At 32.9% G+C, this 27,431-nt stretch overlaps 3 protein-coding genes and 2 pseudogenes across 3 annotated transcripts; 4 read left to right on the top strand and 1 right to left on the bottom strand.

Annotated features, from left to right (window-relative positions):
- Positions 1 to 5,795: 5,795 nt before the first annotated feature.
- On the bottom strand, positions 5,796 to 7,236 carry LOC120139857 (F-box/kelch-repeat protein At3g23880-like). Its single transcript, XM_039154971.1, has one exon. The coding sequence runs from the start codon at positions 7,163 to 7,165 to the stop codon at positions 6,008 to 6,010; it is 1,158 nt and encodes a 385-aa protein (XP_039010902.1). The 5' UTR covers positions 7,166 to 7,236; the 3' UTR covers positions 5,796 to 6,007.
- Positions 7,237 to 14,191: 6,955 nt separating this feature from the next.
- On the top strand, positions 14,192 to 18,009 carry LOC120140017 (annotated as a pseudogene).
- A 629-nt stretch (positions 18,010 to 18,638) lies between these two features.
- On the top strand, positions 18,639 to 19,148 carry LOC120140016 (protein BOBBER 1-like). Its single transcript, XM_039155086.1, has one exon. The coding sequence runs from the start codon at positions 18,639 to 18,641 to the stop codon at positions 19,146 to 19,148; it is 510 nt and encodes a 169-aa protein (XP_039011017.1).
- A 122-nt stretch (positions 19,149 to 19,270) lies between these two features.
- Positions 19,271 to 20,519, top strand: LOC120140015 (protein BOBBER 1-like). The gene is made up of 4 exons (XM_039155085.1): positions 19,271 to 19,471; positions 19,711 to 19,759; positions 19,841 to 20,007; positions 20,357 to 20,519. Exons 1-4 carry the CDS (start codon positions 19,271 to 19,273, stop codon positions 20,477 to 20,479), a joined length of 540 nt encoding a protein of 179 aa, XP_039011016.1. The 3' UTR covers positions 20,480 to 20,519.
- Positions 20,520 to 23,408: 2,889 nt separating this feature from the next.
- On the top strand, positions 23,409 to 25,509 carry LOC120139927 (annotated as a pseudogene).
- Positions 25,510 to 27,431: the final 1,922 nt, after the last annotated feature.

Here is a 27,431-nt window from a genome sequence, read left to right as displayed (position 1 = left end):
GTTCACTAGAGAGTGGAGACGATCGCTGAAAATTTCAAAACAAGTTATATTATAGTGCAATCTGAAGTTTACAGGTCTGTTTTCATCTCTTTCTTTGTTTTATTTGGCTTAATAGTTGATATGTAAAGTTATTGCGAGTATCTTCACATCTAAAACTCAAGAAAACATCATACTTCTTTCTAGAAATAGATGGGAAGATAAAGGTAACAATCGGAAGTATATGAGCATCAGTAAAGAGAAAAATATAATAGAATTTATCAGAAAACAAAACAAAGGTTTCTATGCAATTTCTGAAAAAGAGTGTAATAGTGGAAGTAATGGGTTTTCCAGGAAGAACCCATTAATAAGTAGAAAATACACTTTGACAATGAACTTTTGTGTTTTCATAGTTCTTGTGTGACCTTTAGTTGTGGAGTAGACTTTAGGTATGTTAAAATTTTGAATGGTGGTTTAGCAATAATATCAGTTACGATATGTAGCACCGAAGGGATTTCGGATCTATGTTATTGCCTTGCAGTCCAATTTGTACCGTTCGAAATTTTCATGATGTTAAATTTTCTACTCTGCCAACGGAAAGGACCATTATTAACAAACCCCACTAAAGTCTGACATTGATGTCACAAAACTTTTAGCCGACGAATTTATTAGAATAACGTAGATTTGGTTGATTCGCATTGTCGACTATTTTTCATGAAAGAACAATGGAAGGTAGGGTCTCCAACATTTATGTTTGTGTTCATTTATGTTCGTGTTCGTTTATGTTCGTGTTCATTTATGTTCGTTTAACGAACATGAACAAGTTATATTCCTTAATAAACGAACATGAACAAAAAAAAATTATTCGTTTATGTTCGTGTTCATTTATGTTCGTTTATTTATTAAATGAACAAACATGAACATACCTCTGTTCGTGTGCGTTCGGTTCGTTTACAGGCCTAATAAGTCCTCTTGGGAGAACAACATTCCCTTTACTACGGAGACCACTCAATGAGTTCATGTGAATATTATATATAGTTTAGGCTTCTATATGAATAAATCATATTTTCTTTCATCTTCTGTCTCTTAACATAAAGAGAAAGAAAGAGATCTCATTATTCATTCAATTATGGATTGAACCAAACTAATTAAATTAACACCTAATATATAATTTACATAAGGAATTAAATATATACACATTGAAATGCACCTGAATTTGATTAATATAGCTCGTCACTTGGTTTATAAATCCTCAATGTTTCTCCGGCCTTGTCGTTTCATGAGAAATACAGCTCGGGGATGGGAATATTGTAGAATTATAGAAATATATGATTATGTAAATATCCTTTAATTAAGGGATTCTGTAAATATTCTACAATCCCTTATTTTAAGAGATCATATCTCCTAGGATTAATATTTTTCCTTTCTTAGAGTTTCCTACTTTAGAGAGATGATTTGTATATAAATATGTAATATGTCATATTAAAAGAATAAGAAATTACAGAGAATTACTCTAATTTCTACATGGTATCAACTTAGGTTACGGTTTCTTTCCAACCTAGACGATGTCCACAACTTCTTCTCCTACTCCGGATATCACTTCAAATCCAGAAAATTTTTCTGGTTCTGCTGCTCAATCAGAGGTAATCTGGTCATGAAAGAACCAGAAGGTAAACCTCATGCTACAATTTTTTCTCCTCCCAGTCGTCCCCTAATTGGATCCTCGATTCTGGTGCTACGGATCATATGACTAGTAATAAGGATTTGTTTTGCAATTTTTCCCAAACTTTGGTAAAGCTATCAAAACGGCTGATGGTTCTTTGTGCAAAATAGAAAGACATGGCACTGTTATTCTCAATGACCAGATTGTACTTAAAAATGTCCTCTTCGTACCAAATCTGGCTTGCAATCTCGTTTCCGTTAGTAAACTTTCCACCGACTTGCACTGCTCTGCAATTTTTAATGATATTGATTGTACTTTGCAGGCACTGAACTCGAAGAAGATGATTGGTAAGGCCAGCTTGCAGAATGGTCTCTACATTCTTCCTGCCTTTACTAAAACCGGAATCTTGAAATCTTTCACCGCTTTAGAAAAAGTTGATAATGTTATGTTATGGCACTATCATTTAGGTCATCCTAGTTTTCACTATCTTGCAAAAGTTTTTCCTGCTCTATTCATTCATAAAAGGCCAAATTCTTTTTCTTGCAAAGTTTGCTCTCTTGCCAAACATACTAAATCAACTTATTCTCCTTCTACATATAAGCCTTCTCACCTTTTTGCTTTGATCCACAGTGATATTTGGGGTCCTTCTCGGGTGAAGAATGCTGATAATTGTAAGTGGTTTATCACTTTTATTGATGATCACAGTAGGATAACTAGACTTATTTGCTAAAAGATAAATATGAAATTACTGGTGTTTTTACCCAATTTTATAACATGATTCTCACTCAATTTGGGTCTAAAATTCAGCTCTTTAAATCTGATAATGGCAGTGAATTTTTTGCTAAGTCTTTGGGTGTGTTTTTTCAGGGAAAAAGGCATAGTTCAGATTAGTTCTTGTGTTGACACCCCACAACAAAACGATATTGCCGAAAGAAAAAATAGACACCTCCTTGAAGTTACTCGTTCTCTTCTATTTACCACTAATGTTCCAAAATATTTGTGGGGGAAGCCTTATTAACTGTCACATATTTAATCAATCGAATGCCTAGTAAGGTTTTACAATTTCAAACACCTCAATCTATATTTTTGCAATACTTTCCCCATTTTAAACCTATTTCTCCATTCTTCCACTTAAAATATTTGGTTATACTGTTTTTATCCAAAACATTGCTCCTAATAAGTCCAAGTTAGATCATAAATCATTAAAGTGTGTACTGGTTGGGTATTTTTCACTTAAGAATGGTTATAAATGCTATCATCCTCCTTCAAAACGATTTTTTAGGATCCTATTTCACTCAGGCTGAAATTCAGGGGGAGACATGGAAGGATTTTCAGCCACATCAGGTATCTCCTCCTACTCTTCATTCTCAACCTTCAGAATTGCCACCAATTTTGTCCTTACCTACAGATTTGTCACCTGTAACTGCTCCCATTGATCCACCGGTAGTACCTATCACTACTTCACTCATACCCACTTTAAATATCCTTCCTGAAAATACACCTACTCCATTCAAAATATTCCACAAACAACATCAATCAAACAGCTTTGTTTCTATACAAGGAAAAGAAAACATATTCCTGAGGCTGTTTTGCAATCTGATGCTTGCTGAGAATTGGATTTGGGTCCAGCTGTCGAAATAGAAGAAGAAATTAGTAAGTCCACTTCCCCTACTCTAGATGACTTCCCTATTGCTATTAGAAAAGGGTTAGACAGTGCACCAAGCACCCTATTGAAAAATTTGCTGGTTATAATTCATTGATGTCGTCTTTTCAAGCATTTACAGCAAACTTGGATAAAGAACAGGTTCCCACAAGCATAGCTGAAGCTCTAAAGGATTCAAAATGGAGAAGGGTTGTTGAAGAGAAAATTTGTGCACTGGAGAAAAATGCTACTTGGACTGTTACGGACCTTCCTCAAGGAAAAAAAGTTGTTGGCTGTAAATGGATCTTTACTGTAAAGTATAACTCAAATGGTAGCATCCAACAATACAAAGCGAGACTAATGGCCAGAGGCTTTAACAAACATATGGGATAGATTTCACAGAAATTTTTGCACCTGTGGCGAAGCTGAATACTGTTCGAGTACTCCTAAGTTTGGTTGTAAATTGCGATTAGAAATTACACCAAATTGATGTAAAAAACGCTTTTTTAATGGCAAGCTAGAAGAAGAATCTATATGAAGTTGCCACCTGGCTTAAAGTCTGTTGTGCAAGCTCAACAAGTCTCTATACGGGTTAAAACAATCACCCAGAGCTTGGTTCGAGAGGTTCACTAAAGGCATCTTAAAAAACGGCTACAAGCAATCCCTCGCCGATCACACTCTTTTCATCAAGGTAACTTCTACAAATAAGAAAGCTATCCTTATTGTGTACGTGGACGACATAATTCTTACCGGAGATGATGAAGAAGAAATTTGCAATTTGAAGAAGTTGTTAAATAAGGAATTCGAAACCAAGGACTTGGGAAAGCTAAGGTATTTCCTAAGAATGGAGGTGGCAAGGTCAAAAGAAGGACTTGTGATCAACCAAAGAAAATATGTACTTGATTTACTCAAAGAAACTGATTTTCTTGGTTGTAAGCCGAATGATACACCAATGGAGACAAGCTTGAAATTTAACAAAGAAGATGGGTCCTTAGTAGACAAAGAGAAATTTCAAAGATTAGTTAGGAAACTAATTTATTTATCCTTGACAAGGTCAGATATAACATTTCCTGTAAATGTGATAAGTCAACACATGACTAATCCTACTGAAGAGCATATGACAACAGCAAATAGAATTCTCAAGTACTTGAAGAAAACTCCAGGACACGGTTTAATGTTTAAGAAGACACAAGACAGAACTGTTAAAATCTTTACAGATTCTAGTTGGGCCGGAGACCTTACTGAAAGGAGATCCACTAGTGGCTACTGCACCTTTGTTTGGGGAAACCTTACAACTTGGAGAAGTAAGAAACAATCTGTCGTTTCAAGAAGTAGTGCTGAAGCTGAATTCAGAGTACTAGCATTGGGAATATACGAAGGAATTTGGCTACTTAAACTACTGAAAGAACTTGTCACTAATCAAGAGGATCACTTTGAAATTTTGTGATAATCAATCTGCTATTCAAATAGCCAAGAACCCAATTCAACATGATCGGACAAAGCATGTTGAGATTGATAGGCATTTTATTGCCGATCAAGTTAACAAAAAGACAACCACACTTTCATACATTCCTTCAGAAGAACAAGTTGCAGACATTCTTACTAAGGCTTTGCCAAAGCCTGTTTTCAATAAATTCCTATTCAAGCTGGTATTATACAATGTATATTCTCCAGCTTGAGGGGTAGTTTAGGAATTATAGAAATATATGATTATGTAAATATCCTTTAATTAAGGGATTCTGTAAATATTCTACAATTTCTTATTTTAAGGGATCATATCTCTTAGGATTAGTATTTTTCCTTTCTTATAGTTTCCTACTTTAAAGAGATGATTTGTATATAAATATGTAATATGTCCTATTGAAAAGAATAAGAAATTACAGAGAATTACTCTGATTTCGACAAATATTTCCATCTTTTATTACACCTTTCAATGGAATTCAATCAAAGAAAAGTTCCCATGAAATTCAAGTCAGAGCCAAGTCCAAATAAACAATGGGAAATGGGACTGGGCAGCAGTGGTAGCCCCTGCAATGCTACAAGTTTGTTTGCAAATGCGAGCAAACGAGGGCATTGCAAGGGACTCAAGCAAAAGAAACTACTGCAGGAACAGCTTCGATAAAGCAAGCCAAATAGCAAAGCATATATGAAACACAGAATTTTCACATCGTTCACAGTCTACTAATCTCTGTTATAATGGCATACTAATCATGTGAAAAGATTAAGGGCCAAAACACAGGTCTGTAGCATAATAACAAGGCAGTTTCCCCTGCCAAAAGTATTACGCTTTCCAGCTACCCAAAGAGCGGCATCCTTTTAGGGGTCGGCACATGGCGACAACTATATATACTCGAGAAAGAGCGAACATGTTCTGAATAGCTACGAGATTGAATAGTTCTGATTTGCAATGCTAGTTTGGTTTTTCCCAAGGAAATCACCAAACAAGAATATAAATAAGTAAAACAGTAGTGATGCAGGAAATCTAATCAGAAAACATGTAATAATTGCAGGAAAGAGCAATGCATTGCTAAGTTCACCATGTAATATACCAAAGACTATAAACACAATATCCATCCCTATTCATTTATGGAACAAAAGAAGATACTTCAACTAAAGCCTTGTAGCAGTTTTATACCTAATTAAACTAAATGCCTAAGCAATCAGAGATAGACCAAAATGACCTAACTTCTGATATGCCTTTGCTCCACTACCATCCTTTAGCTTCTTCAATTGACAGTCACCAAGCTCTCCACATAACTGAAACCTTCAAAACAGAAATCAACACAATCAATTGCAAGCCTTCTAGTTCTTTGATCGACCGGATCAAACAAAAAGATACTCGACTGATCTTCTCTGTCTCTAACTCCCATATATTTAAACACCAGCTCACGGTCTCTCCAAGTCCCCACCGGAACCAAAGACTTTGAAAAATTCTCAACCACAACCAAATTAGTCCATCTTTTCGTCCCATCTTCACAATCACTTAGTACCCAAAATTCAAACCGATTCATATTATTACCACTGCTAGCAAAAACTAATGGATATACAGCAACAGCCAGTAATCCCATGTAAGACACAACTTTAACATTACCATACCGAGTAACCGGTGGCAATGGTACTGTCTTAAACACCTCTCTTCCCATATCAAAGGAGACAACAACTTTCCGATCGTCGAATCTTTGTAAACCAATGGCCGCCCAGTTCAAACTGCCATCAACAGCCACTCCATCTTGCCCTCCACATAACAGAGCTAACTCGAAACGTTCTTCTATCTCCTTCCAACCCCCTTCCCTCCATGAATAAACTTCAACCCTCATAAAAGGCGTATCATTTCCCTTAAAGGAAACGATCCTGACTAGTTTATAATCATTGTTAAAGGAATCGAAACCAAAGCCATGAAACACTATCCAAATAGGGTTATCTCTGGAGGAGGTAATCAATGGTGAAGGGAGATGTTTAAATTGTTTGGTTCCAGGGTTCCACATCACGAAATCAGAAGCATAACAAGGGGAAATATCGAGACAAACCAATCCATCGACGGAACCCACGATTTTGGGGAAGCGAGGGAGTGATTCCTCCAAGGGGATACGAAGCAGCTGGGTGCCGAAATTTAGAGTTGGGTCAGTGATGAGCCAGATTCCGTAGTCCCAACCGGATTGGGAGTGGTAGCGGCGGATGAGGAGACATGGGTCAGGAGAGGAACGGCGGAGATGGGCGGCGATGAAAACAGGTTTTGAAGTGAGGTCGGCCCAGTTCTTCGAAACGGATTTGAATCGAGTTAGGGATTTGACGGGCAACCTAGAGAGGATGTCGGTGATGGTATTTTGAGGCAATGACAATGAAGAAGCCATTATTCTGGGCCTTCTTCCCGAGCAAGAATTCATCCGACTGTTTTTCTTTTTTCTTTTTTTGAACAGTCTTTCTTTCTTCCTCCCCCGATGAGTTGAGTTTTCTGGGGTTGAACTCAGATAAGCTCTTCTTAGCTTCAACTCAACATTTATTTTTCTTCCAACCTCTATTAAATATATTTTCTTAATTTAAATTAAACACAATCAAATTTAAAATTATTAAAAAAATAAAAATTAATTTTAGATATTAATATGCATTATATATATATATATATAAAACAACTAGTTTTATTAAAAATAAAAATATTCATATTACAATTTAAAGTTTAAAACTATAACCGTAAACTGATCAATAAACTCGAACAAAAAGTATGTACGAATATATCTAACTACATCGGTAAATGAATCAAAAAAATTGATCAAACTATTGAAAGATTATCGATAAACTACAAATCAGAGTTGAGTGACGTGAAAAACTATTCACAAACATAAATCACGTATCTAAATTCAATATGAGAATCTAAAGCAGAAAAAATCAACATGATAACAAATAAATGATAACAAATAAGTGTCATATTGAGTAGTTATGACCATATCAAATATAACCCTAAAAAAATAAAAGAAAACAACGACCAAACAATTGAAATGTGTCATAAAACCATATGAAAACGTGTCATAAATGTATAATTATTTAAAATTTTAAAAAAACAAAGATACGCTATAATAAAATAAAAAAATAATAAATACTAACGGTCTATGACTAATGTCAAAATTACTATTCGTCAATCATAAAGATTATAAGGAAAAAAAATATCGTCTACCAAACAAAAAGAAAGAAAATTAGGGCAAATCATATATGCATTATATACCTGATTTAATAAAAGGCTCGCATATGACTTAATTCAATTTTAATATTTTTAACAATTTAGGATTATACTATAGGATATAATTTGTTTATATTAAGTAAAATTTATTAATTTTATATAAAAATCATTAGTTAAATTTAAAAGGCATAATGTCAAAATTAGCCCCCTAACGTTTATCAAAATTGTCATTCGCCTCTTATTTTATTTGTTGGAGTATTTTAGCCCTTAACGTTTTATTTTAGAATAAAAAAGATCATAATATTTGACATAATAATCAATTTATCACTTATTCTTTATTCTGGGGCATTTTAGTTGTTTTATGTTAACTAATAATTTTCATTTATAAATGGAGTTTTTTGCCTCAAAGTAAAATATTGACAGTCAAAATGCTCCCAAAAAAATAAGGGCCAAAATGACCATTTTTGTAAATGTTGATGGCTATTTTTTTGGAATTATGCCTATTTAAATCGATTATTGAAATTAAAATTTTTTTATTATTTTTTTAAGAATTAGAAAAATACAATATTAACACATTCAATTCTAGGGTAAAGTACAAAAATGATCCCTTGGCTACATGGTACTATTTTGTTGAGTCCATGACTATTAAAAGCTACAAAATGGTCATTCAACTATAGGGAGTTACTTTGGTGAGTCCCTTAACTATTAAAAGTTACAAAATGGTCACCCAACTATTCATTATGTTCCAAACTCATCTTTTTTCGTTAAAAAATTAATGGCCTTCTACACTGGACTTTGACATGTTGACTGAAATATGATAGTTGTTTAAGACTATGAGATCAAATTTTATCATATCTCAGTTAGCAGATTAACGTTCAGCTCAGAATGTTGTTAATTTTTTAACGAAAAATACGAGTTTGGAATATAATGAATAGTCAAGTGACCATTTTGTAACTTTTAATAGTTGAGGGACTCAACAAAGCAACTCCCCATAGTCGAGGTTTATTTTGTAACTTTTAATAGTCGAGGGACTCAACAAAGCAATATAGACTATTTATGTACTTTACCCTAATTTTTAATTTTAATCATTAGTTTAAATTCATCTAATATAAAATTAAATGTTTTATAACTTTTTAAAACCATTAATAAAGAAATCAATTAAAGATTAAAATTAAAGTATCATAAGATTAAGATATATACTTTATTTTTACTATTATTATCATATTCCTTTTTTTGAAGAGCATTATTATCATATTCCTTAATAAATTTCTTCATATACTTGCTTTCTATATTATGTCAAAGTTTTTGGATTTGATTTTATAAATTTTTTTCAATAAATTCATTTTTATTCTAATTTCAAATAGTAAAATGTTGATAAATAAGATTATTTATATTATTGTTTATATTAATGAATTGTTTTATAATGCTAAATCTTTTTTAATTTTCTGAAAATCAATATATTTTTTATTAATTATTCGAATTTTTTGAATTAAAAATGATTTTAGATTTCATAAATTTTAGACTTTGGAAGTTTACATTGGGCTTTAGTTGAATCACTTAGGGTGCGTTTGGTTCACGGAATGTAAGATTACCAGTGAGAATAAAAGATTACCAGGGAATAGGATTACTGGGAATGTTATATTACTGTGTTTGGTTGTTTGGCAGGAATGTAAGATTACAATGTTTGGTTAGAGGAATAAAATATTAATGGAATGTATATTTTACCAAATTGTCCTTGTTCTATATTTGTTTTTTAACAAGTGAAATTCTAAATATTTAAATAAAAATTATTTATATAAAAATTCTATTTGTTGATAATATGTTACTTAAGTATTTAAATATTTCATGTATTATTTTAATTTAATTAATATTAAATTTTACATAATTTTATGTAAAATATATTAAAATTTTACATCAACATTTAACTAAATGTTTACATTGTGGAAATTCTTCATTGATAATCATAATAATAAAAAGATGTAAATTATTTTTGTTATCTAAGATATAATATTTATTATATCTTTTATATACAATAATTTATTTATTTATCTTTTATATTTATACTTAATTATGCATATTTTATCATTATTATTTATCTCATTAATTTTTATTACAAAAACATAATTCAAATAAGTAAGAAAATATAACACTAAAAATCATATTATCTATAATTTTATATTTCTCCGTCATTCATCATTATCTTTGTTAATATTTTAATAAAATATTATTTCTCATTGTGCTTTAAAATCCATTATTTTTTTTGTAATGCTTAAATAAATAAAACATTGTTTTTCCTGATGTCTCAATGGATCATGTGTAAATCTTGCATACAAAACAAATACGGCTTAGAGCTATAGAAGTTTTCTTCCTCTCAGAAACGAAACTAATGGCAAATATGGGTTATGCCATTTTGTAATGTAGATTTTACCAATGAAACATAGAAGAAATAAACTCCAAATTGGCATAGTCAACAGCAAAACATTGTAAATCTTTCATTATATGCAAGTAAGTACTTTTTTTACTAATTGTAATCAAAAGTGTAGTCAAATTTAAAGATGTAAATGACATATGTATTATATGTTATGTAATGATGTTTCTTTCATTGTGGTATGACAACAAATAGAAACAACATGTTCTTAACTAACAAACACACACACACTGACACACACACACACACGGCAACCTTGAACACCAATGGTCACGTTTGCCTTCTCATTGAATCATCCATAGGCATAGAAGTTAGAGCTTGAAACCCTGGTGTGAAGATGCTTACCTGCAAAATGAAAGAACATTGTATAGACAAAAGATAAAAGTTACGGTAACACCGAATAGAATCAATTGACATCAATATTCAATGGTCAAACTATGACGTCAGTTTCGGTACTTGCAAGAAGTTCAAGATGACAAGATTCAGTACATGCTCAAAGATGACACAAATTGAACGTCCAAACTACTAGAACCAACCAACTATACAAGCCACTTTGCCACTATACACAATGCCATGTTTCTATATTAAATTTGAATCTGAAATTCTTATCAGAACCAAAGTCCATTTAACTTCAATATTTTGTGTGTGTTAACTGAGGGTGTCTCCAAACCACATTGGACTTGAAAGTAGAAAACTAATCCCCTATCGTTACAACTTAGAATGAATTGCTTTTATGCATTAAGACGAAAAATAGTCATCATTCTATTTTCTTTCCTCTCCCTTCCCTTCCTGCCAAGCACATTTAGAGTTTATTTTCTTTCCAGGTTTTTACTCTCATTTTTCCATTAGTAAAAAACTAATTAGCACCATAACCGTCAAATTGTGAAGGATAATAGCCATAAACAAAGCATGCTTAAACACTGATGACGGGTTTCATATTAATAGCTTAATTTTTTATTAAAACGATACATTTGCATCACAAGGCATTGTCACTTTACCTAAGTGTTTCAAGTCTAAATCTTTTATTTTATCATAAATTATGCCTTTTCCAGTTTATGCTTTGTCTGATTGTGAGTGAAACAGCTAGTTCATCTCATCATTCCGAGTGTTTACCAGGTTACAAAAATTTGGACTCAGTGAGCATCATTATACCTCCTTCAACTCTTTATGCACCAAAAGAACATAATCAAGGTTTAGCAAGCTTCAAAGACTAAATTAGTACCCCAATTTGATCAAACAAGCAAAAACCATTGTATTAAAGACCCAATGCTAATTTAAGAGATTTGACCAAGATGATAAATCCAACTCTTTTCTATCTACTTAAGGTCAGAAATCACACAAAAACAAGCTTAGAATGCATGCTATGAGAAGTAAAATGCAGGATCAAAAGTGCAAATATAATCTGAAACAGTGTAACAAATACCATTATTAATCAAATCACATAAAAAGATCCTCTTAACAGTAGCCTTCAATCATTTAATAGAATTGTTAACTACGATGACCATTCGATTCTAGATACTATAATACTATGACATCTTTAACAAATACCATTAATATAAAAGACTTAAATATAATGTATTTACATGCTGTGATTTGATTCTTCATTTACTAGCATCGAATAATTTACTGGTTCTTCAACTGTACATGACACATAGATTTATGAATAACAATCCAACAAAAACTCAGAACTTAATATCAATATGCAATAGTTAAATCAAATTCCATCAGTTTTGACGATAATACCTTGAAATGAACCCCAAGATCAGAGCCCCTCTATGTTGCACTGATACAGATACGGGGACGGGGATGGGAACGGGGATAGGAAATGACAATTTTTAAAATTACAGGGTACAGGGACGACAAGGATACTTCATATAAAATAATTTTAAAATTATAAATATATATAAAAAATCATAAATAAAATTTAATATCAAGACTCAAACCACAATATTAAGTTTAGAACAGGTGGGACAACAACCCTGTATAGGAAGTTTTATAATTTTGATGATCATACGAGCCACTGTTAGGAAGTTAATGGAAATGTTTCATTAAAGAAGTTAAAGAAACATAAAACTACCAATCTATAACTAATTTTTTCCCATTTATTCTTTATTTTCCTTAGATACAAATTTAACATGCTCAGAACTTCAGAAGTCTATAACATAGTTAGGTTTCATATAATATTATATCAGAGCAATCAATGATTTTCTGTTCTGACCTAATATGCAAATAAGTTGTTCTCTAATCCGGCAAAATGGGGTAAAAAACTTATTAGTAAACCTTGCCTAAATCAGGAAATCTTATTCGTATCTGAACATAATAAAAAACATCCATTTGTAGAGAACTACATACGCTAAAACTACAGCTAAGAATTGCTCGACATCAATAACGACAAAGACTAAATTTGCTTAATTACCTTGGAGGGTCAACTGCTGAGCAGTCTAACTTGGATATTACTTCTTTTTCCAAACCATTCACTAATTTCTCTAAATTCTTGTGCAAGGCAGAGTAATTTCCACTTGTATTCTCTCCAACATAGTCATCAATACTACAACAGTCAATGAAACTCCAAAATACATTGATTTAAACCACAAAAATTAAACAAATAAGAGAGCAAAAGAGAATATAGTTACTCGATTTCAAGGTGAAGGGGTTGAGAACTATTCTCAGCCAAAGTCTCGACAAGCAATTTTCTATTCATAACCAGACATTTCACCAAAACTTTCTTCGACCCTTTCTTGGGATTGGTATAGACAAACGCGTAATGGTCTTCGAATTTGTTCCAATTATCAGTTCCTACCTCGTCTAAAAACCAAAAATATTTTTTAAGGAATTGAAAAAGTAATAGTAGCAATCAAATTAGAAAGAGAAGAAAAGCGAATACCAGTAGAGGTAGAAGAGAAAACATTGTCCCCAAAGCAGCAGGCCCAATGGCAGTGAGGGCGAAACCGACCGAAAGAAACGTCGCGTGAACGGCGAACGCGACCTTGTCGTGGTCGTTCCTAGAAGAAGAAGAATGCAACAACTCTCTCCGTAAAGCTCCAAAGCAAACTAACAGAGAGAAGCAAGATAACGGGAAGCTCTCGCCAAATCGAAGAAGATGCAATGTTTTCCTTTGTAGAAGCAAACTAACAGGGAAAAGGGTATTTTAGCCAAGGGGGACGGGAATGTTAAAATACCTAAGAAAGCTGAGGGATTAACATTCCCAGTAAAACAAGGGGAAAAACTACTGGTGGTATTCAATATTTACCCTTATTTGGGAATAACATCCATCCAAACGTAGGTAAGTTAAAAAGGGAAAAAAAGATTCCTGACAGGAATGTTTTAATCCGTGAACTAAACGGGGCCTTATGTTTTGAATCGTTTGACCCATTTTTGCAAAGTCTAGATTACTTGGTTCAATTTTTGTTTATTTTATTTGTATTTGGACCACTAGGCCTATTATATCATATTTTAAAGGATAAACTATCAGATTGATTTGAAAAATATATATTCACTTATATTATCGTTTTTTTAAGTTTTTTTAACCGAATGTTGAATGTCGATAATTTGATGACGTGGAGTGAAATATTAAAAAAAAGGGTTATTTGAACCATCCATTGTTATCTATTTAAATAGTCAACTCTTTTATAACAAATTAGGTGAGTAATTAAACTCAGCTCACATCGTCAATGACATAAGCCTCAAGTTATTTTAAATCAACTGAAATCAGCAAGCAGGCATCATCTTATGCCCACCTACTCCCATCCCTTCATATTCTAGTTTTGGTTTTCATTTAGAACTGCAAATCATTAAGCTTCAAGTATATCAATGGATGAATCCGTTTGGCGAATTCAGTAATAAAAGAAAACAGTTATTTTTTCTAGAGATCTTGAGTTCGAGCAACTGCGTTTGTAGGATATACGTGCGTTGTCAATAGGTTAAGAAAGTTCTAAACAAATACTTCCTTATAATCACTCCGATTTTTCGGAAAAAAAAGTATAACAATGGATAGTGGTAGAAGAGAAATAGAAGAAGTAGGCAAAAAAGGAGGAGAAGGGATGGGAGTATGTGGTGTTGAGTCCTGGCTCTCGGTTGTTTCTTGAACCAAAAACCAGGTGTTGCGTTATAGTCATGATGGGATGCAAGACTAGTATTGATCCTGTGATTCTCAAACGGGGACTAAACCAGACTCTGCTTCGCCATCCTCGTTTCTCCTCCAAGTTGCTCGTAAGAAATTCAACTCAATCTCTCTTCTTCTAGCCCTCCCCCCCCCCCTTTTTACATGTTTAGTATTGGTTTTGAAAAGTGTCATGTAGAAATGTTTTTAAGAAATTATTTTAAATTAGAATAAATTGTGTTTAGTCATCCAACTATTCGTAGTTTCGTTTTGATCACTTAACTATTTCTTTTTTAAAAGCGTCACTATTGTTGAGATCCATTAATTGATCCAGTGGTCAAGGATGATCATGTTGTAGCACCCTGTGTGAGCTTGAATCTCGTTATTTTTTTATGATTAGTGACCAAAATGAAATCAAAACGTAACGTTAGTGATGATTTAAAAATATGTTGGTGATCAAAACGGAACCAAAGTGACAGTTAAGTGACTAAATACGGGTTTATCCTTTAAATTATTTGACAACGTTTAATGTTCCTGTCAAAAAGTACTTTCAAAAAAATAAATAATCATTTTAGACATTATATTATAATTTAATAATTTAAATTTAAAGGATATTTAAATTCTTTAATGTTAATGTATAAAGAATGGTATTAAATTAAGGCTAAAAGAGTCAATTAACTGGAATTAATGTGATGATTTCTAGTCACTTTTAGTCCTTCTTTCAGTCTATAAATACAGAATTTTTGTACTCACTTCAATCCATTCAGACACAAATCTGTCTTAAAAGTTCTTTAAATTCTTTCTTTTATTCAAAGTTACGAGAAGAATAGTTTTATCAGTTTCTGCTCTAGATTTTGAGTGTATAAATTTTGAAGCATCATGTTAATCTCACGAGACAACGTTTATTTCGAAGATTAAATTAATCATGACGATTTTACTTTTTAGATAGTGATTTTTCCACGACATAGTTAAAACGTTATTTTGATTTCATTAATTTATTTCCGGTCGGTGCTATCATTTTATTTTACAGTAGTATTATTTTCGACGGATATATCTTCCAATGCATTACTATGTTCTGAAAATATTATTAATAGGTGATTAACGGGGTCAAAAAGAAATGGGTTAAGACACAAGTAGATTTGGACAACCATGTTATAGTCCCCGTGGTAGACACTAAAATGGAGTCTCCAACCCTGTTTATTGAAGACTACATCTCACATCTCACCACAATTCCTATGGACATCTCCAAACCATTGTGGGAGCTTCACATTCTCAACCTTAAAAAGCTGGAGGCCGAGGCCGTCGCCATCTTGCGGATCCACCATTCCATGGGTGACGGCATGTCTCTCATTTCTATTCTATTCGCTTGTTGCCGGAAGTCATCCGATCCTGGAGCCTTGCCTACTCTTCCGATGCAAAAACAGGTCGATTATCGGAGAAACTGGAGAGATATTTGGTCAGTGTTAAGGCTAATCTCGAACACGGTGTTGGATCTTTCGGTGTTTATGGCGGCAATTTTGTTTATGAAAAGACACCAAGACTCCTATAAAAGGATTGTTCGGCGTTGAGCATAATCCGAAGAGGATCGTCCACCGAACAGTGAGTTTGGACGACATAAAACTAGTGAAGAATGCGATGGACATGGTACATTTCACTCTAATTAACCTTCACTTGTATTAAATGATTTCCAAGTACATATCTTGAAGATGATAGGCTTGATATTTACTAGACAGTTAACGATGTCATGTTGGGAATAACTCAAGCTGGTCTCTCACGATATCTAAATCGAAAATATGGTGAGTTTTTTTAATTTGGTGTGAAGTAAAGAATTATTGATATTTAGAATGTTATTAATTGAGCAGGTGAAGTTGATACCCAAAATCTTCCCATAAACATCCGACTGAGAGCAACTGTTTTGGTGAATATCAGAAAAGCTGTAGGGATCCAGGCAATGGCTGAGATGATGAGGAAGAAATCAAAGTAACCTTCACTTGTATTAAATGATTACCAAGTACATATCTTGAAGATGATAGGCTTGATATTTACTAGACAGTTAACGATGTCATGTTGGGAATAACTCAAGCTGGTCTCTCACGATATCTAAATCGAAAATATGGTGAGTTTTTTTAATTTGGTGTGAAGTAAAGAATTATTGATATGTAGAATGTTATTAATTGAGCAGGTGAAGTTGATACCCAAAATCTTCCCATAAACATCCGACTGAGAGCAACTGTTTTGGTGAATATCAGAAAAGCTGTAGGGATCCAGGCAATGGCTGAGATGATGAGGAAGAAATCAAAGGCCAAATGGGTTAATAAATTCGGATTCATTTTCATCCCTTTCACCATTGCATTACCAATTGATCCTTTAGATTACCTTCGTCAAGCTAAAGCAATCGTCGATAGGAAAAAGCTCTCCCTCCAAGCTTTCTGCACATACATGACCAACAATGTCGTCGTTAAGTTATTTGGATCCAAGGTTTCTGCATGTTTGGCATATAGAGTATTTTCCAACACTACAATGTCCATATCAAATGTTGTTGGACCACTGGAAGAAATTAGCTTCTTTGGTCATCCCATTGCTTTCATCGCTCCCACTGTTTATGGCCATCCACAGGTATCTATCTCTATAGTCTATATTGGATAAACTGCATAAATGAACACTGAAATATGAATAAGTTCTTTTTTTTCTTCCACTGAAGTTTTAAAAGTAACAAAACGGTTAAACATTATTGACAAGTAACAAAACAATCATCGTCGTTTATGCAATTTACCTTTTTTGGGTGTAAACTACATATTTTGTCACTCAAATATTCATGTGGGTTCCATTTTGGTCAATTAATTATTTCTTTTTTAAAATCATACATAACGTTATGTTTTGGTTTCATTTTGGTTACCAGACATTAAAAAATTAACGGCGATGTTATCGTGTCACTCAAGGGTAGACCGATAGGGGCCGAGTGGGGGGCAGTCACCCCTGAAAAATTCAAATCCCTATATACTTTAGATATTTTCTTTGTATTTTTTGTTGAAAATCTATTTTTACCCTTCCTAAATTTTTTAAGCTCGTCTCCCTCTTAAAATTTTAGAAGTTCGCCAACTTTAACATAAAATCTTGCGTATATCCATGGTGTCACCATAAGGTAAGGTCATGTCATCATTGATTTTTTTTTAAATGACATATCCATAGTTCTGTTAATTTTTTCACGAATGATGACCAACATAAAACTAAAACGGAACGTTAGACATAATTTTCAAAAAATAATAATATGACCAAAATGAAACCATTTGAATAACTAAATGACTAAATACGTAGTTTACCCTTTTTCTCTGTTCGAAATTATTAAAGGTGTGTTTGAATTTAATGAATTGCAGGCTTTGACCGTTCATTTCCAAAGCTATGTTAATAAGACGAGCATTGTTGTAGCAGTTGATCCGAGTCTGATTCCTGATCCTCACCTTCTTTGCGACGATTTTAAGAATGTCTCAACCTCTTTAAAGATACCATCCTAAGAAACGACGCTCTTTGCTAAGCCGAGGAAACGATGAAGCTTAGTTGACTCAAATTAGGGGTGTGCAAAATTATTCGATTCAAATTTAAACATAACTCGAGATTAAAATTTAGTATATTTGGTTTGAACCCAAAATAACTTGTATTCGTTTTATGATCAGATTTCAACTTGCCTACTTGACCGAACATCGAAGACGAATAAAAGATATTATAAATGCCATTATTCTCGAAAATGTATTGATATTTTGCATAATATAACAAATTGGTTTTATACATAATACATGTACTAATACAAGTAAAATAATAATAAATGTGAATCCGTCAAATGACCTCAGTGATAAAATAGAATATTGATCGCCCTGGAGATATGGGTTCGGGCAATATCATTAGTTGGGTGTGTATGCGTTGTTAATAAGTTAAAAAAATTATGAACAAATATTACCTTATAATCGTCTTATTCTATTAAAAAAACAATAACAACAAATTCAGTAAGTACATTTAATTGCTAAAAAGCTATTTATCTTGTAAATTTCATCTTATTTTGTATTATTCTTAAGGTCATAGCTGATTTTTTCTAAGGTCAATTTTGATTGAACGTTAAATTTGGTATATATCCCTTTCAATATGTTGTTTTCCTTACACATTTATATGGCTGAAGTCTCGGTTGAAATCTTCAAACTCACGTCCCATGACATCCATTACCTATATATAAACCCCTTACAAGGTGTTGCCAAGTATCCTATTCCTGATATAGCTAGAGCCATGGCAATAATCTCCGAGGTCAAACAAGAAGGTGCGAAGCCCTCCGCTTCTTCACCGCCTTCTCGTAAACCGGCATTGTTCAACGCGAGCTTCGATTCATCGAACACTATCGGTTTCCTAGAGAAAGTTTTTGATTTCGTTGCGGAAGAGAGTGATTTTCTTGGAAAACAGAACATGGATAGCGAGGTCGCGGCGGTTGTGAGAGTTGCCAAGGAGAAGTATTGCAAGAAAAAGATTGAAGCGGAGGAGAAAAAGAAAAAGGAGAAAGAGAAGATGAAAAAGGAAGCGGTAAAGGAGCCGACAAAGGCCCATGGAAAGGATAAACAGACTAACCCTAACTTAAGAGGTTCATATTTCTACATTTTTTTCCGCACAGAAATTATTTTGTTTTATTAAAAAATTCGCAAACAATAGATATAAAATGATCTCCAAAAGAATTCATATAAGGTGAACACCTTAATCAAACTAATAAGGTTCTTTTAATCATCTTCTCCTTCTTGTTGTTATTAATAATAATAATGCTCTTGATTTTAAATGGTTGGACAGCTCCAAACAAAGGTAATGGCCTTGATTTTGAGAGATACTCTTGGACTCAGACCATACAAGAGGTCACTGTTATTGTTCCAGTTCCACCTGGAACAAGATCAAAGTTAGTGGATTGTGAGACGAGGAAGAGCTATCTAAAAGTTGGACTCAAGGGCCAACCTCCTGTTATTGATGTAAGTTGGTGTTTATGCTTTCAAATAGCTCTTACCAGATATTTAAATTACGGTCACGGCCATATTTTTAGCTACATTGTGTTATTACGATTATTACGGATATTAAAGTTGTACAAATAGCAGTTTCAGATGATATTATTACCGTTATATGACGACCACTATTTCGATAGCGAACTACTATTTGAATCCAAGACTCCTACTTGGCTAACATCAAAGAAGCATATTTCTTTTATTGTCAGGGATACCTTTTCCAAGTGATAAAACCTGATGATTGCTACTGGAGCATGGGTATGATTTATGCTGAATTCCACATTGATTTTTAGAATATGGAATGTTGTTAATCTAAAAATCTTAGCACACATATTGCAGAGGATAATGATTCAATCTCAATCGTTTTATCGAAGCAAAACCAATTGGAGTGGTGGAAGTGTTTGATTAAAGGAGAACCAGAAATCGACACAGGAAAAGTTGAACCAGAGAGCAGCAGAATATCCGACTTAGATCCCGAAACACGACGAACCGTGGAGAAGCTCATGGTACTTACTTTTCGTTTCTCTTTAACATATCTAATTGCATTTCTACTTCTTTTATGATCTATTGCATTGTGGTTTTTTTTTATTATTATTGAAAATAATATTACTTTAAAATGAAATGTTAGCAATGATCGGAACAAACTAATGGAAATAAAATAAAGTCTTGACTCTGTCGTAGAGGAAAAATTACCTTAGTAGTAAAATCGTCCTGATTTAAGTAATCCTTAAAATGGACGTGAGGATAGACCAAGGGGGACGTATAAGATTTAACTTTATATTCTTTAACATTTCTTAACATTGTTTACATCATAGCCTTCATCTATGGTTGTTGACAACCTGTGGTACTGTGTAGTTTGACCAGAGGCAGAAGGCAATGGGGCTTCCAACAAGTGATGAGATTCAGAAACAGGCACTGCTAAAGCAGTTCATGTTGCAGAATCCTAATATGGACTTCTCAAATGCAAAGATCATGTGAATGGGAGGCTGTAAGTGTCACCATTCGTATCCATTCAAGTTTCCCTCTGGATTCTCCTCCATTTTGGGAGCCACAAATACAGAAATCAGCTTTCTGTTAGTTTTATTTTCTAATTTCGGGGCATGGGCTCTTATTCATTTAAAAATGTAATTTAAGGTTTTAGCTGTTGTTATCTTAAATAAAGTTTCCAATCTTCATGCGCATTATCTTACTTACAAATATAATTATTTTCCTAATATATATAGGAAAATGTTTCGAGGTTAAAGTTTTGACGTCCTTCTATCTTACTAAAGAATTCAGGATAATATTATTTTCAAAGGCGAGGTATTTATAAGGGACAGAAAACTAAAACGGATAGCATCTAAAAGGTTTAAATATTAAAAAAAATCGAGAAACACATGTTTATGTTAGTCGTGTTTTTCAAATTTAAATTTAACTCATAATTAAGTGTTTTATAAGTATGAATCAAACTATCTAAGTGATTAAGAGTGTTATTATTTCATGAGATATCGGATTCGAACAATTTATATGTGTAGATATGAATATTCAATATCAAAATAACTGGGAATCTTATAAATGTAGTGATTAGTAACTATTTTACTCAAAAATAAAATTATTTAGGGTCAAAGTTCTCCGAAAAATAGAAATCAAAATTACTATTTAATAAACGTAAATTTTTTTTATCATATCAATAAAAAAAACGGGAACAAACAAGAAGTGGCATTAGTATTAAATTTATTCATTTTTTGTTTGTCTTTTCTTGGTCCCGAAGAATCCATGAAGTGGCATCAAGTTTGGGGTCCCATTTACCAATATGCCATTTACTACATCGAGTTAGTTTCTTTTAAAAGAAGCCATCTTAGTTTGAACAGAAAGGGAATAATTATTAGATTGTTTGATTCCAATTTGAGACAAAGACAAAGACAAAGACAAAGTGAGGCAGCAACAACACTTGTATCATAGAGATGGATTAGGAGGGTGAAAGGAGACAGTCATCATCTAAAATTTTTAAATTCTTTTATGTTTTAAATTTTTTTTATGTGTATATCTATTTTTGTTCTTAAAATTTTATAAACTCGCTCCTAACATAAAATTATGCGTTTGTCCATAGGTGTCATAATAAGTAAAGCAAATGCTTCATAGCTACCAATAAGGTGGTTAGATTCAGTTCACTTCCTCCATTAACAAATGTAAAGTTTTCTTTTTCAAGTCAGCTAAAAGGGAAATGTACTGCCCAATTCCATTGTTCTCCAAAATGAAAATGGATGCAATCAGCTAAGACATTTTCTGGTAAAGTCCACTGCAAAAATAGCGGCTGTGTCAAGTGGTGGGACTGAATTGAACCATTTTCACATTATTTTTTTATGTCAAGTGCTGCCCTACGACATGACACAGGCATCGAATTTGTAACATGTGTAGGTTAACTATTCTTTTCCAAAGTCAACATAGTTGAAGTTAGATTAAGTTAGATTCAATAAAAAAAATTGTCTAAATAATACTTTTTTTCTTATTTAGGTGTTTAAATTGCAATCTCGACGGCCATATTGACGGCAAAGATGACGGTGTCTAAAAGGGAGATGATAAGGACATCATCGATGGCAGTGGTCGTGGCTGGTAAGAGAGATGATATGTTAGGGTTAGGGATTTTGGGGTTGATTTTAGAAATTTTTAGGGAATTTTTACTTTTTTTGTAATTTTAGAAAAAAAATAAGATTTTTAATATAATATTATTTTAAGTTTTATTTAAAAGCATTAAATTTTCAAAATTACTTGAATGTTGACACCTGTTACGGTGGAAACACTTAAAATGGTAATGTTTGTAACGTTAGACACCCGGATTGACCAAAAAAAGTTTAGGCACATAAATGAGAGAAAAAAATATAGTTTAGACACTTATATTTATCTTAAGCGATTAAATTAATAGAGGATTAAGTTATTCAATTTTTAAAAATAATTAAATTATAAAAATGAAGAGAATAGAGATTTGATTTCATTAATTTTAAAATGAGTAGAATCTTAAAAAAAAATCATGATTTAATTTTAATTATTTCGAACCTATTAGTGATTTAAAATGATAACTATCAAAGTTTGGAAGGCCCTGACCCCTCCCACCAACAAATGTGCCTATGTCCACAGGCACATATGCAATCCTGTGGTTTTCGTTTTAATAGTTGTTACTAAATTTTATCACACTTGCAACGTGGGCGAATGAAACTATTTAATCGAAAGATGTATTTTTGAAAATTTGTTCAACAAATGATCATAGATTAAGTGATAAAAGATTTGTACCTTGTTTCATTAATCTCGTATTTTAATTTCAATTTTTCATTATTTTATCTAAAAATTATATAAAAGTATAAAAATATGAAAAATACTCTTATAATATTATTAATTGTAATTTAAGATAAGACTATCTTAATTATTTCCTGACCAAATCGATATCTAATTAACATTTGATACCAGCCGAATTAAGGACTTCATAATATGCTAAATGTTTACATTAAAATTTAAGCGTAATAAATCTATATTTGTTATATAAAAATGTTGAAATGTTATTTTTATTCATCGAATAGAATAATAATTTAGATTTCAATGTTTCTAATTGGAGGAGAAGCCTCACTCTACAGTGTCCGTTAGAATTTCGACTTTCCAAACGTGGGAAATTTAAGGATATATCTTATGGCACTGCCACGTGGCCACCCCAAAGTGTACAATGCAATGGCATCACTGAAAAGAGGCACATTCCCTGTGCCCCACCTTTTTTGTTTTTTTGTCAAAGTTTCAATGAACAAGGTTGAAATTCTCCACCAAACTGTACAATGCAATGTTTCTAATTATATCTTATTTTATTAAAGGTACATAAAGTTGTCTTGCTTATTTAAGTGCTACATCCGAGGCCAAACACCCAACCAAAAATTCTCAATCTACCATTTTGGCTGCTCTGCTTTTATTGCTCTACGTTTTTCCTAGTGAGTCATGTCTCTCGTTCATTGTTTGAATTCTGAAGAATCGAGGAGAGTGTGCTTTGTGGACGAGAACATGTACGCAGAAACAGGGCTGTTTTCCTCTTACATGCACAACTTTTCTCAGGATTTTCAGCAGTTTGAAGATGGCTTCAAAACCCAGAAATCCAATGCTTTCACAGTACTAAATATCTCAATCTCTGTCGTTGATTTCTTTATCTCACTTCCCTTGTTCTCTTCTCTTTAATGTTCTCTGCATTTGTTTGACTGAGTCTAGTTTTGTTTACCTGAATTTGAAGAATTGAGTATCCTCGAGTCATTTCTGGAATTTTCTGTTTCATATTCCCTTGTGATGACAGAAAAAAGAAAAGTGATTTGGAAGCTTCAGCCATGATGCTGTATGCCTCTTAAAACACAGTCTCAGCAACCATCTGAAATCAGGGATGGACGGAGGTGGACAGTTAGAACAGTCGTCTCCAAAATTTTCAATTTATCATATATTTTAATTTTTTTTATATTTTCTATTGATAATAAAAAATTTATAAAAATTCATAAAATTCTGTGTGACTGAAATGAAAGTATATTGGCATGCTGGATCAGTTAAAAAAAAGGAAAGAAAACAAAGAAAAAGTTGGAAAATGATTTCCATGTCATGGGTTCCTTGTTCTTGAAGATTCTATCCAATTTCTTCAACTTTTGGTGTGAACTGGCTATTGGGGTTTTCACTTTTCAAGCCATTTATACACAGAGAAAAGGAAAAAGCAACTATTTTTTGTTCTTTGATTTGTTTGAGCGTAAATGGGAAAGAAGAGCATATTAAAATGAGCCAAGTTGGGTGTCTGTTGATGACATTTACACTAGAATCTAGAAGTTTTATGTAGGGCAATTCAGAATCTGTACAATTAATAATGTTTGTTTGTATTTCTTGATGCCTAATGCAGAATAATTCGGTTCGGGTCTCGACGATATCGGAGTACGACCTTGGAGGAGAAGGTGATCTGTTCAAAGCTCCGGAACCCATCATTGAAGAACTAGGTGACATCTCATTAATGTCCCAAGGACTCAAGGCAGCAGATGTTGAATCAATCCAAAATGAGCAGCTTTTAGAGGTTATCTATGAGTGTGAAAAGGATCTGATGGCACAAGCCGTGATAGAAACACCACTTTCCGACGTCCTTGATCTTCTGAAGACTGACGAAAACCGATATCTTCGAAGTGAAGTGCACTGCGATACCGATATGTTGTTACCGTTCCAGAAGAGTGTCAGCTCGGGTTGTTTAAGCTCAATGGAGTGGATGAAAGGGGCCGTGATCAAGCCTAATTTTCTGGATTTCCCTGGAATGGAATTCGGTCCTGCTTTCGGAATGAGGAGAGCATTTAGTGAAGGAGATATACAGGTTAGTATCTTAAAACTAATCTGATTCAAGACTTGATTTCCGATGCACCATAGTTTAGGATGTCAAGAATTCAAACATGTTCTTTCTTTTGCTTGGAAAAATACAGTGTTTCCTTTGACAAAACTCAACAGCATTATGTCACTCGTCAACTTAAAGTTGAGAATTGAGCATCTGTGTCTTTGAAACGTCTAGCAACTAAGAATCTTTTAGATGTTTTTGGTCATTGGTATTGAATTATTATGACAGACTCTTGGCAATGGTAATGTGAGCACCATCCGCTCGTCTCCGGAGCGACCGATAATTGTCAGCAGCTTTTCCGCCGAGGATCGAAGGGAAAAGCTTTCCAGATACAGGAATAAGAAGACAAAGAGGAACTTTGGAAGGAAAATCAAGGTATTTCATTCCCCATGAATAGCTCTTGCATTTGTTCCCTAGCTTTTACAATCAAACAAGGAGGACATGTACAAACTTCCATGGTTAATTTAATGATCCTTTCCCCGACTTTTGTATCAAACTCGTGATATGTTTCGCTTTGTCCAGTATGCTTGCAGGAAGGCTTTGCTGATAATCAACCGAGGATCCGCGGAAGGTTTGCGAAGACTGAAGAATGCGGCAACTCCAAGAGGCATGAGTTGCTTGAGTAATAAGGTAATGGCAAAAATATCAGTAGTGTCAACTTGGCATATGGAAATCTTATACAGTTAATGCTAAATAAACCAGAAGTCAGTTCCTGATAAATAATTCTATCTTATTTTCTGGGACAATTTACTCTCCTCTACGATACAATCTCCATGTAGGATGTAAATAACATGGCAGAGCAACAGAAATTTGTATTTGTTCATATATATAGATACATATATAGAAGGATGATGTTTATACACTACTGTTTCTTGTTATACATCCGGAGAAGTAATTTTGTTATACCTCTGGAAAGATAATTTCGTAATCCTCGACGAGACATTTGACAAATCCGAAAGATTTGTCGTGATTAAATCTATTAAATGACAGCCGTATTTATACACTTTGTTGTCTTATACATAGTAATCATGATCATAGACTTAAAAGACCGACACTAACATGTGAACGGAATCAATATATAAACCTCTATGATAGGTAGAAAGGGGGATCTTTTCTCTCCCTGGAACAATTCTTCTTCATCTCTTCGTCACTATTATTATCGACCGATCGTCGTTCAACCACCGACTATAACTCTCTGCTCAAATCATGCTCAAAGGTTCTGGATTTTTGTAAGATGGCATCAGAGCATATTCAAGGAAGTGTTTGATTTTGATAGATGAATTTTCAATAATTTTTGTCAAAGCATGAATTATTATTTGTTTACTTTGGGACTTCAATTCCAACCATCCTTTGCTACCATATTTCTCACATGTGGACAACGATTCAGTCGTCTTGTGGTAATTAAATGTCCACGAATGAAAATATATTAAATAATTGTAATATTTTAAATTAAATGTTATATATTAATAATTAAAGTATAATGATATTTTTAAAAAGTAAAAATAATAAATTTGAAAACTAATTAGGTGAAACTAGTTGAATATTATATATTTTATTAAAAGAATACATGTAAAATTTAAATTTACAAATATATTTTGTAAAAAAATATGATTTCTAAAATTTACAAATATTTTTTTATACTTACAGTCAATTTTACTTAATTAACTATATAATGCGAGTTTGAATATAATTTTATACACAGGTGATCATTTTAGTTTTGGCTTAAGAGTATAAAAATCTTTGATCCTTTTTCAAAATAATCAATCAAGTCTTTCTTTTACATCTAATTGAATCATTGAAATCGTAAATTTTATTAATTGTTCCCTTCGATAGATAATTTATAGGGTAAATTATACTAGTGACCACACAACTATAGTCTCTTCTCACTTTGACCACTATTTTTCAATTCTTATCAATCAGGCCACCCAACTATTTAAATGAATTCAATTAGACCACTGACCGTTAACAATTAATGGAAGTGCTGACGTGACAGTTAATAAAATTGGTATAATTACACATTTTGTCATTGTTACTTATATATTCTATCAATTTTGTCCTAATTTTAATAAACTAAAATAAATTTAATCTTCGAATCAAATCATGTCACGTGTCAGTAGTTCCAAATATCATGACACGTGTCTCCACTTAATTGGAGGATTTAATGTATTTTAATTTAATAAATTCATTTCCACCAATAAAAGGGTGACACGTGTCACCCTCGGATTGGTGGAAACTGAATTTATTAAATTAAAATACATTAAATCCTCCAATTGAGTGGAGACACGTGTCATGATATTTGGAACTACTGACACGTGACATGATTTGATTCGAAGATTAAATTTATTTTAGTTTATTAAAAGTATGACCAAATTTTATTAACTACCACGTCAGCACGTCCGTTAACTGTTAATGGTCAGTGGACTGATTGAATGCATTTAAATAGTTCGATGGTCTGATTGACAAGAATTCAAAAATGATGGTAAAAATGAAAGGGGTATAGTTGGGTGGTCAGTGTTATAGTCTAATTTATATTATAGTGTTGACATGATCATTAAGCTTGTTAATATAACAATT

Source organism: Hibiscus syriacus, unplaced genomic scaffold (assembly GCF_006381635.1).
Source record: "Hibiscus syriacus cultivar Baekdansim isolate YM2019G1 unplaced genomic scaffold, ASM638163v2 tig00110777_pilon, whole genome shotgun sequence".
NCBI classification, from domain to species: Eukaryota; Viridiplantae; Streptophyta; class Magnoliopsida; order Malvales; family Malvaceae; genus Hibiscus; species Hibiscus syriacus.
The sequence above is the reverse complement of the archived record's forward strand: the minus strand, read 5'-3'. Positions and strand labels throughout refer to the sequence as shown.